We start from the raw sequence: 15479 nt of genomic DNA, 5'->3' as shown, positions 1-15479 counted from the left end.
GAATCACAATGGGCATTTCGACGTCCCCTACTGTGATCTTCTGGTCTGGGAAAAAAGTCCCGGCCTGCATCTTCCTGAACAGGCCACTGTTGGGGAAGTGTGATATCTCAGTGGTTTGAGCATTAGCCTGTTAAACCCAGGATTGTGAGTTCAAGCCTTGAGGGTGCCATTTGGGGATTGGTCCTGCTTTGAGCAGGGGGTTGGACTAGATGATTTCTTGAGATCCCTTCCAACCCTAATAATCTATGATTCTATGCGTGCATCATGTACCTTTCCGGGCCAGCCTGTGTTAATATCAATGAAACGCCCATGGTGATCCACAAGTGGCTGGAGAACCATGGAGAAATACCCCTTCCGATTAACGTACTCAGATGCTAGGTGGGGTGGTGCCAGAATAGGAATATGTGTCCCATCTATCACCCCTCCACAGTTAGGGAAACCCATTTGGGCAAAGCCATCTCAATGTCCTGCATGTTTCCCAGAGTCACAGTTGTTCTTAGCAGGATGTGATTAATGGCCCTGCAAACTTGCATCAACATGCTTCGAACAGTCGGCTTTCCCACTCCAAACTGGTTCCCGACTGATCGGTAGCTGTCTGGAGTTGCCAGCTTCCAAATTGCAATAGCCACCCGCTTCTCCACCGGCAGGGCAGCTCTCAATCTCGTGTCCTTACGCCGCAGGGTGTGGGCAAGCTCAGCACACAGTCCCATGAAAGTGGCTTTTCTCATCCGAAAGTTCTACAGCCACTGCTCGTCATCCCAGACTTCGATGACGATGTGCTCCCACCACTCAGTGCTTGTTTCCCGAGCCCAAAGGTGGCGTTCCACGGTGCTGAGCATGTCCGTGCATGCCACAAGCAATTTCGTGTCTTACGCATTACGTGACTCGCTATCATCATCAGACTCCTCACTGTTACTTGGATCTTAAGGGATAGCTCAACTGCCAAACGTGATGTGCTCATGAGACTCGTCAGCGTACTCCTCAGCAGTTTGGGCTCCATTTCCCACAGAAATCGAGCTGCACAGAAACCGTTGAAAGAGGCAAGATGGTGCCAAACGTGGATGGAAAAACAGGGATTGCTGGGATGTGAAGCGATGCATCACGGGGTGTTGGGACAGGAATCAGAATGACCCGCCCCCTTCGCCCCCTTCCCACAACCCACAGCGCCAGAATGGGAAGAAGTGCTCTGTGGGATAGCTGCCCATAATGCACCACTCCCAACACCGCTGCAAATGCTGCAAATGTGGCCACACTGCAGTGCTGGTAGCTGTGAGTGTGCCCACACTGCAGCGCTTTCCCTACACAGCTGTACGAAGACAGCTGTAACTCCCAGCACTGCACACCTGCAAGTGTAGCCAAACCCTTAATCTCTCTGTACTGAAGTTTCTCATCTGTTAAATGGGGATAATAGCACTTCCTTAACTTATTGAGGTGTTGTACAGATCCATAGAACAAAAGATTGAGGCACTGTGATACTATGGTAATGGCTATAGAAGCACCTTGAAAGATACAATGTCTAGTCTAAACTATAATGTCATCATTCCTGCTTTGTCTGTGTATCCAGGCCCTCCAACAGGTACACACAAATGGAGAAACTAGTAGCCTTAGGTGTATCCAACCTACTCAGTTACATAAGGTGTCTTACTACCTCGTGCCATGATACTAAACAGCTGTCAGCTCCAGTAAAAGAACTGCTGATGTTCTGCAGGTTTTTTCTGCTCTATGTCCCCATCTTCACTTCTCTCTTCCTTCCCTGATCAGCCCATTACCAAAAGCTAGCCATCACCTGCTTTCACCTTCCATTCCTGCTTTATTGTTGTGTTCCTTGTAACCAGATGAGGTGTGGGTGGCATTAAAGTGTATCCTACTATAGCTCTTTGTAACGTGTCTATCACCATAGTATTTATACACCAAAGCAATTATTAAGAAATACAGTTTGCCTATATATTGTGCTTTGTAAACATAGAGTTAGATTGTTACCTGCACTGCGCACTTCTAAAAGAAAGTAAGAAATTCTCATACATCCATGAGTAAACTACCTGGACATGTGGTTCATTTATAAAGGAGTAAGTGTGGCTACTCACCTGCTTACTACCACCCTAAGCAAGTGAATGGGCCAGAGTAGCTGAGCCAGCAGGAGGAGGAAGTAGTTTACTGTTGGTATAGGTCTCATGAGCATGGAGGAAAGAATTGTGGCTCAGAGTCACAATTCTACAGCTGAGGTGGTGCAGCTTTGTCAGGGCTATGCCTAAAGTAAAAATCTAGCCCCGAGATTATGATGAAAATATAATAATTATACTTTAGGTTAACACATTACCTTTCATCTGGAGATCTTGCAGCATTTTACAAGTGCGGGTAAGGATTATTATCCATATTTTTAGGCAAAGAAACTGAGTACAGACAACTTAAGTGACGTGCAAAGACACATAGCAAGTCTGTGACAAACACAAGAACTAGTCTGGGTTCTCCTGACTCCCAGGCCTGTATTGTACTGACTAAACATGTTGGCTACCTCAGTTAAGACAAGTTGCAGGCCTACAATAGTGTTGCCTACCCTAGTGATTTTTATCATGAGTCTTGTGATATTTGGCACTAATGGCTGTGAAGGAAATAAGTAGAAATGGGATAAGAGGGAAGATCCTCTCGTGGATCAGTAACTGGTCGAAAGATAAGAAACAAAGGACAGGAATAAATGGTCAGTTTTCACAATGGAGAGAGGTGGACAGAACCAAAGGATCTGTACTGAGACCTGTGCTGTTTAACATATTCATTAATGATCAGGAAAAGGGGGTGAATGGTGAAGTTGTATTATTTGCAAACTTTACAAGATAGATAAATCCAAAGCTGATTGCAAGAGGGCTCTTACAAAAGAGTTGCAGAGGGCTCTTATAAAACTAGCTGATTGAATTTCATTTACCGTTTTGTTGCCCAATGCTCAAAGTAATACACGTTGGAAAAAATAATCCCCAATATAAATATACAAACGATCCCCCCCAACCCTGTCCAAACACCAGCATGAGTGGTCACTTGCACATTCAACTTCTTGGCCCTGGACTGGCGTTAACCTTGAGTAATGGCTTGATCAGGGATGAATGGGCCAAGTTGGCGCTGTCATCTGCTATACAGGGGCTTGGAAGGAATGTGATGGCAGGTCCAGGCCAGTGCAGACACAAGACCCCTTCTCCAGGTCTCTGTTACCTTCAGCTCCGCTGCTTGGTGTGTGCAGGCAACAGAGCTACGTGTGATCAGGGATCTTTCTGTTGCTCTTTTCTAATCTCTATGGCTGACTGGGTCGGGGGCCCTGCACAGTCCCTTCTACGGATAGATATGAGGCACTGCAGGGGTGTCTGGTCTCCAGGCTGTGGTCACAGCTGCTTGTAGGTGACCCACAAAGTGCTGCCCCTGCTGTCAGTTCTGCAGTGCAATGGTGGAGGCTCCAGTCCTCTGAGGGGGAGGTATGGCCACTTGACTGCCACTGTAAGTATGCATCAGCATCAGCTCTGCCTCAAGACCAGCACCATGCATGGGTACAGTAGGAGAAAAGTGGGCTGTTAACAGAACAGCACAGAGGGACATGGGGCAGTCCTTTGAACTCAGGCTCTGTCCCACAAACATCGGGACAGGTACCAACACTGGGCACTGGTCAGTCTGTATAGCACAGGTAAACTGGGGGATCCCCCCTCCCTCCAGTTGCTCAAACAGGCACCAGAATTTTCTGGGTGATGCTCCATTAGCAGGGGATGGGGCAGAATATTGGGGCCAGCAGATTCTATAGCACTTGGGATGGGCAGTTGAAGGAGCTAGGAGCTACCTGGAGAGATGGGAACAAGCAGAGGAATGGTGGGAGTGAGCTGCTGGGGAGTAGGGTCATGAACATGAGAGGGAGAGAATGAGAGACACCACCTGTCCCAGGTGGAAAGGGGCAAGTAGGATATTATGGGGTGTGATCCAGACCAGTGAGGGGCTGTGTCACCACTTACCTTGCAACCTGAGGTGCCTCCAAACCTAAGCTCCTCACAGTCAGCCTGCAGGTCACACCCTGAGTCTCTGTGTATAGTCATAGCCCTGGTGCAGCAGCTCTGACCCCAGCAGCCTGCCAGAAAACACCAACTACACTCTGGCTCCCACCAGCTTTGGTTACTACTTGCAAGGTGACCCTAACAGACTTCCAGTCCCAGATTTCCACCCTGCAAAAAATGTGTTCTCCACAGTCCAGCCCTCTCCTGGACAGTCTATTTCCCCTCTAAGGGGATCAACATACAACAGTCTGCTACCATAAATGGAGGTTACCCAAACAATTCACAACACTGTATTAGTTTTAATTAAAGAATAAAATAAGTTTCTTTAACTACAAAGAGAGATTTTAAGTGAGTACAAGTAACAAGGCATTAAAGTCAGAAATGGTTACAAAAATAAAGATAAAACGCTTTCTAAACTTAAACTAGAGTTGGTTCAAGGTAAAATCTCTTACCACATGTTTTTCAGTACATTGGTGACCAAACTTTCAAGCCAGGATCTGTTCCCAGAGTCCAACAGCTGTTTCTTTTGTTGTCTTAAGTAAAAAGAGAGAGATGGACAAGGAGAGAGAACTTGGGGTGTCTTTTGCCCCTCACATCTATAGTTCAGTTACCCTTTGAAATGTATTTTCTTGGGGGTTACCCCTAGTTAAAGTTCATTCAAACAGTAAAGAAGGTAACCAGGTATCTGGTGCTGAAAGAAGTTTCATGCTGTTTGTTCTCACGTCTGTTTGCTGAAATGCAGATTTTCCTTGGCTCTATCAACATTATTTGGAGGGGAATTCATAACTTTACATATAACATTGCTATATACATTCTATCATGATATTATGTACCAGTAAGTTATTAGTTTTCAAATGATACCTTACAAGGCATATTTTGTACAAAGATTATTACAGTAGGGTGTGCATTCCATCACAGTGAGAAAGAGAAACTGATGGAGAAGGGAGAAGTGACTTGGGGGAGAAGTGACTGAATTATTCCTTCTCCCTGCACTGAGAAGGGAGGGTGTTTTGAATGACTGCCTCACCAGTGAGGGTGGAGGATATTTGAGTGGCTGCTTGATGTGGACAAGTCCTAGGGTCTGTGACTCTTTGACTTGTGGCCCAGGGGTTTGAATGCCCCCTGACCAGTTTGTGTTTAACATCCATTCCCTACCTGACTAGGTGGCCAGTATAGCAGTTCCTCTCCTTCTCCCTTCTGTTAATTTTTATGAACTGTGGGTCTAGAGCACAGAGTGACCTATATAATAAGATTTATATACCCAGTTATAAGAGGTCTTGGGTTGGAGGGAATTAGTGTACAGAAAGGGAGGAGAGGAGCCCCTGTCTCAGCCCTTACACCCCGGTCAACACTTTTTACTGTGCAGTTTCATTAGCTGTACCTTCATGCATGATGTTGTCTTCCTTAGCTGTGCCTCGTGTGAGTCTAGCAGGAAGACTCATACAAACTAGATTGGGCACATGCAGCAAATGTTTTTCGAAGCCCCATGACTCAGTCAAATCAAAACCAATTTTCTCTGGACCACTCAAACGGGGTCAGGATGGGGTTGTATTTGAGTGTGCTGCCATGGCCATGCTGCTATATTTAGTGCACTATCTTGAGCGGAGCTCACATGTATCTGTCTAAGCTGAGAATTACACCACCCTGCTGCAGTGCAGATGTAGTCTCAAAAGCCCTTCAATATGGGTTGTTTCCCTGCTAATTTCAGCTTTCAATCCTCTGCCATTTTGGCTGTAAAGTGATTCAAGAAAAGGTCACAAGGAGGGGAAGTACTTTTTTCCCAATCTTTCCTTTACTCAGAAATCTTAGTTTGTTGTTGAGAAATAAGTGGCTGGATTTGCAGAATCTGTATGTGAGGAAAGGCAAGAAGAGTCAAAGATGATGCCAATGATGTGAACTTGGAAGACAGGAAACATATTAATGGTTTTGAAAGGCAAAATAAATTCTGTGTTCGGACCAAATTAGTCCTGGTGAAATGCCACCAAGTCAGTGATCTTGGATCAAAAATCCATTTATCCCATTGACTTTCTAGTGGCTATGAGATTTCCAAGGGGAGAATATAGGCAATAGGTGGAGAAGTGGAACTGGACTGACGGTAATAGTTTGGGGTTGAGAGGTAAATTTGGGAAACAGTGTGGAGGTGATACCAAACTCAGGAGAGTCATTGAATATAGTTATCTAAAGGAGAGACTGTAAAGGGAAAATAAGAGAGACCTGGAGGACTCTGACAGAGAAAGGAGTATGTGAAGGGCCAAGATGGAGAAGTAAAAAATGTAAGAGGATACCAAGAAAGTGGAGAACAATGGAAGCCCTGTTTCATAGATTTGTAATATCTAAAGGCAGAAGGGACCACTGTGATCAACTAGTCTGATCTCCTGTATATTACAGGCAATAAGGTTTCTTGAATTAATTCCTATTTGAACTAGACCATATCTTTTTTGAAAAACATCCAATCTTGATGTAAACATTTCCATTGATGGAAAATCCACCAAAGCCAGAGTTATTCCAGTGGTAAACTACCCTCACTGTTAAAAACATGTGCCTTACTTCTAGTCCAAGTTTATCTAGCTTCATCCTCCGCCATTGGAACCTTTTATATCTTGTTCTAATGTTTCTGAAATGGCAGAGGCCAAGGATAATGATGATGGAGAAGAGACCCATTAGAAATGGCTAAAGGAAAGAGTAGTTAGGGATATAGGTGACAGAGATTTACTCTGAAGTGAGTGAAGCTCATACTGTAGAGGGTCAAAGAGAGAACTGGAGGAAGGGAAATGGAGGGCTCACATGAGATTAGAGGTGAAGGAGAGAAGGGATATGGGTATTAAAGAGACAGGTGGTCTCAAAAGGATATTTTGGGATTGGCGATAGAGGGGAGAAAACCAGAGGAGAGATTTAGGATAAGAAAATGACTGGGAGTGGACAAGGCTGAGGACACACATTATGGAACTGGAGGCTGGAGAGGAACAGAATAAAAGAAATTGGATTCCAAGACAGAAATTCAGGAGGGAAGGAGAATGAAGAAATGGAGAGGTCCTGCCAGATGGTGTTGACTTTGGCTTGGATTATGATGGCAAAGTGAGGTTACATATTTCTGGTTCTGAGCATACCGTCTCTCTTAAAGCACTCAGCTTGTTAATGTGCAACCACAAGTCCTGACTCCAGCATCACTAGTATAGATTTATAGTTGATAAATGTGCCTAATACACTGTGGTGCTAATGGCATCTTTGATTCAAAACACCACCTGCAGGTTCCAACTATCACAGCATCTTCTGGAGGTTGTGCTACTTGGTGGCTTCCACTCAAGTGATGCTAGGAATTGGGGTTTCTTGAGGATCAGCGGGTGCCTCTTTGTCAGTGGCTACCTGAAGCTGGGCAGAATTTCAATGTCTGTGAGTATTGACTTAAAGATCAGGGCCAGAAAGGCACAGCCTAGCTAGATATTGTTCCTGACCTTCAGTTTGTTTGTTTGATTCATTCATTAATATCTGTCTATCTAATCTATCTATATTTGTGAGATTCAGGACAGGAGAAAGAAAATTACATTTTCTTCTCCAAAGAGAAACTATCATTAAAATACAAATAACAAAGGAGCAGGTTCATTTTTAAAAAAAAATTATATTCTGCTATCCTACTTTTTTGTTCCTCTGTATTTTGTAATGGATCCCAAAGATTGAAGGGGAGGGATAGCTCAGTGGTTTGAGCATTGGCCTGCTAACCCCAGGGTTGTAAACTCAATCCTTGAGGGGGCCATTTAGGGATCTAGGGCAAAATCAGCACTTGGTCCTGCTAGTGAAGGCAGGGGGCTGGACTCAATGACCTTTCAGGATCCATTGTAGGAGATAGGTATATATAAAATGTCACTAAGGTCAAAGAGCATGGGAGCTCATGACTGGGTTTGTTCAAATGATTTGTGTCTGGATCTTGAGGGCATGTGGAACCTGTTAGCTCTAACAACATTTTGCCAACTGAAATGTTGTAAAACTGGCAATTAACAAGTTGTTTGCAGTGTTGTAGTGGTGTTGGTCCCAGGATATGAAAGAGACAAGGTGGGTGAGGTAATACTTTTTATTGGGCCAGCTTCTGTTGGTAGAAGAGACAAACATTTGAAGTGCACAGAGATTTTCTAAGAAGTTGGTCTAATAAAAGATATTACCTCACTCATTTTCTCTCTGTCTCAGTTAATGAGTCATCTAAAGCTTTATTATTAAGATAGTTGATGCATACCAAGGGCTTAATCCTTCACCATTCAAATGAGTGGGAGTTTTTCCATTGACTTAAATCGGAGCAGGATCAAGTCCCATTAGAGCTTGTCAAATAGTGTTAGTACTGATAACATTAACAATTAATTTATATTGTAGTAGTGCCAGTCCCAGTTATAGACCGGGACCTCATTGTACTATGTACTGTACGTACAGACAGTTCCCGCCTTAAGGCGCTTACAATGTCCGTTGAATAAATTAACAGAAATGTTTTACAAATATTTTCAACTAGATTATGCAATAGGTATATATTTGCCCAACTCTAGATACTAAAGCTCTAGATACTAAAAGATACTTTTAAAATGAGACAAAATGATCATTTCTCTCAAAATATTTTATTATATTATATTAGGGTTGAAAGAGACCTCAGGAGGTCTTTCAAGGTCTTTCAAATTTTCAAGGATTATTTTTTCTGTAATAGGAGCATCTCTTTCAGATGACCAAGATATGAAGCAAGATGTTTTGAATCCATTTAATATTGTACAAACTACCAAGAATGACTCTTTCTTACCAATTTTTATACCCCTTTATTGCTACATCTCCAGTACTCTCAAGAGTACATGTATGAGCACAGATTTATCATATGGATTTTTTTCTTGCTGCTATTTTTAAATACAGCACATAGTCCTGACTGAAATGTTTTTGAACAAAAAGATCTTCACGGAAAATATTACCTGGTTTTGAAAATGAAATTTGTCCCAAAAAAGTCACTTTTTTGAAACTTTTCATTTTTTTGCAGAATGTTTTATGATTTTTTTCAGGATTTTTTTTTATTATTAAAAGGGTAACCAAAAAACATGATGGAAATGGTTATCAAAACTTTTATTTCATACAAATCATTATTGTAAATAATAGAATTTTTATTTGCAAAATTTCAGAAACACTGATACCATTTTAAAAATGTTTTGGATAAATGTTTAGATTTAAATTCACAAATAATTGAAAGAAGGAAGGAAAAGGGGTCTGTTTTGAACCCAGTGAAAGGGGAACAATGTTGATATTTTTTGTGATTTTTTTTTCATGTTTGAAACAGATCTAACATGATTTAATATGTTGAAATAAATTGAGTTTTATATGAAAGTATACATTTGTAATTAAATGTTGCAGGCATACTCTATTTAGCATATTATAAAAGTTAAACTTTTTTTAATGAGTATTTTAATGCATTGATTTCAGATGCAGAATAGAACAGGAAACATACAGTATTGTACTGAACTTTAATCCAGAGTTGCTTCCTGCTGAGATGGGACCTAATTTTCTTCAGCTAGCTTAATATCGTCTTAATAAGATGTTAGTTTAATATCTTCTGGGATTTTTCTCACTCCATTCACTTATATGTTTTTTCAGGATCCCTTTCAAGCATTTCACATTGATAAGGGGCTGGTGAGAAAGTACATGAGCTCATTGCAGATCGGGGAGCTGGCCCTGGATCAACCAAGCTTTGAGCCCACCAAAAATGTGAGTTTGTACAAAAGGCCAGAAACACAACTGGATCTGGAATTGGGAGGATTCTCTAGGAAAATGCAAATCCACATTTCCATTCATGTACCGTCTGTCAGAACCTCCAGTATACTTCACATTGCATACTGAAACCAGAGTTTTTTGGTGGAGAAAGGCTGAAGAAACATTGGCTGAGAGCTTCCCCTGGTGTCATAGTGACCCACACTGGGAATGGCAGGTCCAGTCTCTCACAGACTTCTGCCCAATGCACAGTTCCCACAGTGAATCCCACATAGCAGCGACAATAGAGGAATATGTCAGCCACAGGATCTTCCCTGTGGTACAAAGACTGTCAATGGGGTTGACAGAGCCTGTCAGCAGTTCCCTAGAGTTGCAATGTCTCCTTTCAGAGGGAATAGAACCTGTTGGTAAAATGTTTCCTTCACTGCCATGGTGGTTCCTCTGCAGAGCAGGAGCAGAATAACCCTGCCAGCTCCTTAGGCTGTTGTTTTGCCAGCCCAGAGTGAAGAGTGGTATAACGTTGGGTCTCCCCACAGAAATTGCTGGTGGAGGACTTCCGGGAGCTGCACACCACTGTTGAAGGGATGGGACTTCTCAACCCCAACCACCTCTTCTTCTTCCTGCTTCTCCTGCACATTCTGATGCTGGATGTTGCTGGATGGTTTGTTCTTTGGTATTTTGGGACATCTTTAGTGCCTTTCCTCATCTCTACAGTGCTGCTGACCATTTCTCAGGTAAATTCCTCACCCCACAGAATGTAGTTTGGGACCAGCTTACCCTTCCTCACACTCGGGGCCAGTTACATATTCCTATTACATGGCCATCCCTCTTATCTTTGGTGTGACTGGCAGGATGCTCTTTCTTCACCTCAGGTTGTATCAATACCAAAGATAAAAGGTTCAGGTAGAGGTAGTCAGAGGACTGTTGGAATACTGATTTGCGGGGAGTTCAGTTACTGGAGTTCTTGTTTTGCCCAGCCAGAGGAACCTTAGAAAATGTTATAGGAATGATGGATGTGGGGAGCTCACAATTTCTCAAGTCCTCAGCCTCATCCAGCTGGTGGAAGTACAGTAGGCAATGATGCAGAAACACAGTTTCTAAGGGGCTCACAGCAGTTCTAGTCACAGCTTCTCCCAGAAGTCTGTGTAAAGAAGTTAGCCTAAGGTAGAGATGCTGCATCTAGTAAACTCAACCCCATGGAATGTTTGTTTTATTCTGACTGAGTGAATGAAGTCAGGACTGTCAGTACATCTCCTTCCCATAATCTGCTAGACAACCTCACTCCACACGGTCGTCGTCTTATTTAAAAAAAGAAGAAAAAAAAAAAGGTTGCTTCTGATCTTTGATCTTTTGAGTCTGAACTTAAAGACACATTCTGTGTATGAACCAAGCTTTTTCTTGTGTCCCAAATGGGAGCATGAGGTGCCCCAGAGCAGAGGACACAGAAGCACTGAAAGACACAGTTGCCTGGTTGGTCCTTTGGCATTACTAATGCTCAGAGGAGATGGCAGCAAACCAGAGGAGGTTTCTTCTCAAAGGAAGGGTACTCGTCTACAGAGTTCAAACTACTCCTATAGATTTAGCTCCAGTCTTAGTTCACAACCCTCGCTTCACCCACTACTCTCTTCCCACCAAAGTAGCTGGTAGCATGAAAAAAATCCTTTACTGATACCAGGAACACATGTTTTTACCAATCTGGAGTCGAATGCTCTTATAGTGAAAATGGAGCAATTGCCCTGGAGTTCACTGAATGGAGTCTCAACAGATTGCAGGCAGGGGACACTGCACACGAAGGGGTACCTTAGGACAGAGTATATTGACAATACAAAGGTTTCCTTCATACCAGTAGAGGGCATTTTCATCAGGTTGGCTTGCACTGACTGTACAGGGAGAGGACATCCCTCTAGAGAATGGACATCTCCCAGGTACTAGGAAGAGAAGTCTCATTGAGTTGGGGAGCACAGACCTCCCAATTTTCATGGAATCAGTAGAACTGAGCATACCACCGCCCTGGCCCTGATGCAGCTGTGTACTAAAACCTGGCCCTGTTTGTTGAATGATCTCTATTCTTTTTCAGTCCCAGGCTGGTTTCCTGCAGCATGATTTGGGGCACCTTTCAGTTTTCAGCAGTACCAAATGGAACCACTTGGTTCACGAGTTTGTGATGAGCCATCTGAAGGTAAGTGCCTGATACTGGGGATGTTCACCCAGCTTTGGCAGAACTGATCAAGCATGGTGGGGTCCCCTTTCAGTTCAGAAAGCATTACACTGACATTCTGCACTCTACATATAATTAGAAGAATGTGGTGCAGCATTGGAAAGATGATCAATATGTGACAGATGAGGTGATTTTAATATTTAGTAGTGTTGTGGTCTGATTCCTGTGGTCTCCTTGTTTACTGCAGGGGCTTTCAGCACAGTGGTGGACTCTCCACCATTCCCAGCACCATGCCAAGCCCAACTGCTTCCATAAGGACCCTGATATTGCAATGCATCCTTCCTTGTTTGCTTTGGGAAAGATACTCTCTGTGGAGGTGAGTGTGGGGATGGGCTAGGAATTATTTAGACCACTGAAAAGATATGATGCTAAAAGAAATGAGGAAACTGTATGTTTGGGAAAAAGCTAATCCCTGGATCGTGCAAGGGGCAAGGATGGGATACAGATCTGCTGCCTGAAATCTCTTTGGGTTCTATCAGAAACAGAAAAAGGAAGAGTGAAACAGAGAATAGAAGATGAAAGGAAAACAGTGAGAGCAAAAGGCAACAAGCAAATGAGGGAGAGCTTTTGTTGTGGCCTACATTTGCCTATATCATATAGCCCATCCTGATATGTGGTACACCTGATTCTCACCCCGGTCCCCTTAAGACACCAGATTAATTTTCCTTTCCCACTTCCTTGCTGTGACATGCCCAGGGTACAATCTAGACTGATGAACAGCTATGTCACCTCAGCCCTCTCTCCTAGGGTACCCTTCAGACTGTTTTCCTGCAGTAGTTACCACTCCCGATGTGCTCTGACACAGCCTTCGGAATGTAAGTCAATCCCAGCTATATAGTGTGAGTGCTGCAGCAGGCACTCTTGAACCACACTGCAGTGTGACACTAGCACACTCCCAATCCCAGGCTTTTCCCAGAAATGTACATCTTGTACTGCCCAGCTTTCTCCTGGACAACACAAGTTCATAGAAGGTCTGTCATTTTATTACTAGAAAATGATGTGCACAAAGCCTGTTATCACAAATGGAATTTCCCAAACACATCAATCCAAACACGCTGGTGTAGATAAAACAATAAAACAAGTTTATTAAATACAAAGAGATTTTAAGTGAACACAAGTAACAAGGCATAAAGGTCAGAATTGGTTACAAGTAAAATAAAGGTAAAATGCAACTGATGCCTAACTTAACAAATGAGTAAATTCAAAGCAAAGTCTCTCTCACCACATGCTTCAGCAGTTCTATTGGCTGAACTTCTTTCAGTTAGGATCCCTCCCATTGTCCAATGCTGCTTCCTTTGTTCTTCAGATGATGTGAATGCCGTGGGCAGAGCAAGGGGAAAGATCATTTGGGGCATCCCGCTTTTCTTTTTATAGTCCTCTCCTTCCTTTGAGAAGCTTCTCCAGCTGGGAACAGGGCATCAGGCACTCTCCCTGGACAGGAACTTTGTTGTTTCTTTGCTAAGATGCAGACCCTTGCCCATGTTCCCTTCCTGCCAATGAACAGCCACCTAGTAAGCAAAGACCCACCAACTACTTTGAGAAACTCAAATAACTGAGTGCTAAAAATGCCCTCTTCTGTCTATATGACTGGTCAGAATGTGTACCCAGACGTATCATACACTGGTTTGTCCATAGTGATCCATACATTTATGAACTTCACGCTTGATTATTGCAATTCATCGTATCTATGAATAAACCACAGACCCCGCAAAAAGCTCCACTTGGTTCAGGATGCAGAAGCTGCCTACTCATCAGCCAAGGCCTCTGAGAGCACATTGCCCCTGTGCTCCTCTCTCTGTGTTGGCTCTCCAGGTAATATAGAATGATTTGTGGAGTTTTGGTCCCAATATTCAAAGCTCTCCAGGGATTAGCCCTGTTTCTTTCTGTGAGACTAACTACTCACTACTGCTATGTTCCTGTGGTACAATGGAACTGTCAGCTTCAAGGATGAGATTATTGACCATTGGAGACAGAACTCTCAGCCCTGGAACATGTGAGGATGACAAATCTCACTATCTTCAGGACAAAGTGCAGCACTCAGTTATATGACTTAGCCTTCCCACAATAAAAAGAAGTCCATAAAAATATGGGCTTAGTATAAAAATCAAGACAGATAGTATTCAAGCAGTGACACCTCCTGGTGCTTCACCACTGTGACAAAAGCAGCTCTGTGGATCACCTGGTTGTGTTCCATGCGCCACAATCTAACACCCACTGTATTAGAGCTTTGCACAATGCTACTTATTGCTACCTTTCCCTCTTATAAACCTATCTAACAATTCCAGCCTAACTTCATTAACTGCTGGAGCGATATTATTATCACTTCACTGTGACAGAACTATGTTTTATATATTTCCTATATCACTGACATTTTTAGAGACAAAGGGACATCTACATGCTTCCCAGCATGGGCTAACAGACATGCGTTAACTCTGCTTGAACTAGTGCATGAAAAATAGCAGTGTAGTCAGTGTAGCCCAGGCAGCAGCTGCCTGAGTACAAACCCACCTGAGCCCCCTGGGTACTTGGGTAGCTTGCCTGAGCCACCACCCAAGCTGCGCACAGCAACATTGCTATTTTTAGCTTGCTGCTTGAGCACAGCTAGTGTATGTCTGTCTGCCCACATTGAGAAGCTCGCACCCAGCCGCAATGTAGAGGTACCCATATTAACCCAAAAGAAGATCAAGAGTGTATTCTTAGCAGCAGGAGGAAAGATCTGCCAATACCCACTATTGCCTTTAATCATGATGAGCCATTTGAGATTTGCACATGGAGGGTCCCCTTCACATTTGATTCTCACTTACTTCACATGGAAGAGTGGGGAAATCAGCCACCTCTGCAGCTACGTGTCCCTCCACATGGGTCCTGAGATCAGTAGGTGAGGTCAGGTACAGCATTGTGCTAGCAATTTTGCAGGGAAAGTGGTGGGCAGATACTGCATTAACTTATTCATGGAGCCCCCTCTGTGCAGAAATGGTGGTCTTTCTTCTAGAAAAATTGGGTGGAGTTGGGGCAGGTGCCCCACAGCTAATGTGGAGGCACAGGGCCTTAGCACAAATGGTGATGGCTGCCAGCAGATCTCCAATATCCACAATTTCTGAACCTCCAGTTTCTTCTGGAGGGTGGTGAACCCTGCATCACAAGGGAAGAAATTGGAGAAGGCTCCTCAACTGGAATCTTGTGGAGTATTCCTCCCAATTGGAGGCCCTCCTTCAGGTTTTTCCGTAGGAAAACATTTGGTCTTGTATCTGGAAGGTCTTCTACTAGAATATACTCTTTAGACAGAAGACAATTTTGGGTGTAAAGTTTCTGGACTGGTGTTTCACTGACATTAAGTATGCAAGAGTGGGGGAAAAAATTACAAGATGCTACATGTATGTATTTGAGATTGTATGGAAAATGTTTATTATATTGCATAGTTTGTGAAATAGTATATTATAATGTAATGAGGCCTCTTCTGATCTCCCTTATGCTGTTGTAATTCAGTGGATTTAGATGTCTGAGCAGGTGTATCTCGAGAA

At 43.3% G+C, this 15479-nt stretch overlaps 1 protein-coding gene across 14 annotated transcripts in view; it reads left to right on the top strand.

The window, feature by feature from the left end:
* The window catches only part of LOC127051048 (acyl-CoA (8-3)-desaturase-like), a 161534-nt gene that overhangs the window by 96552 nt on the left and 49503 nt on the right, over nucleotides 1-15479 (top strand). For 12 of the 14 annotated variants that reach the window (XR_007774380.1, XR_007774382.1, XR_007774381.1 and 9 more), the window contains 4 exons: nucleotides 9627-9737; nucleotides 10277-10474; nucleotides 11818-11919; nucleotides 12146-12274. The exons of 1 other annotated variant lie outside the window; for it this stretch is intronic. Coding sequence is in view for 8 of the 13 variants with exons in the window: in XM_050952904.1 (XP_050808861.1) it covers nucleotides 9627-9737; nucleotides 10277-10474; nucleotides 11818-11919; nucleotides 12146-12274 (540 nt within the window). In the remaining 5 variants the exon portion in view is untranslated. Of the gene's footprint in view, nucleotides 1-6641; nucleotides 7410-9626; nucleotides 9738-10276; nucleotides 10475-11817; nucleotides 11920-12145; nucleotides 12275-15479 lie in introns of those variants that run through there. One more of the 14 variants, XM_050952901.1, reaches the window with a different exon arrangement.

Source organism: Gopherus flavomarginatus, chromosome 5 (assembly GCF_025201925.1).
Source record: "Gopherus flavomarginatus isolate rGopFla2 chromosome 5, rGopFla2.mat.asm, whole genome shotgun sequence".
NCBI classification, from domain to species: Eukaryota; Metazoa; Chordata; order Testudines; family Testudinidae; genus Gopherus; species Gopherus flavomarginatus.
This window is presented reverse-complemented; position numbering and strand designations above follow the sequence as displayed.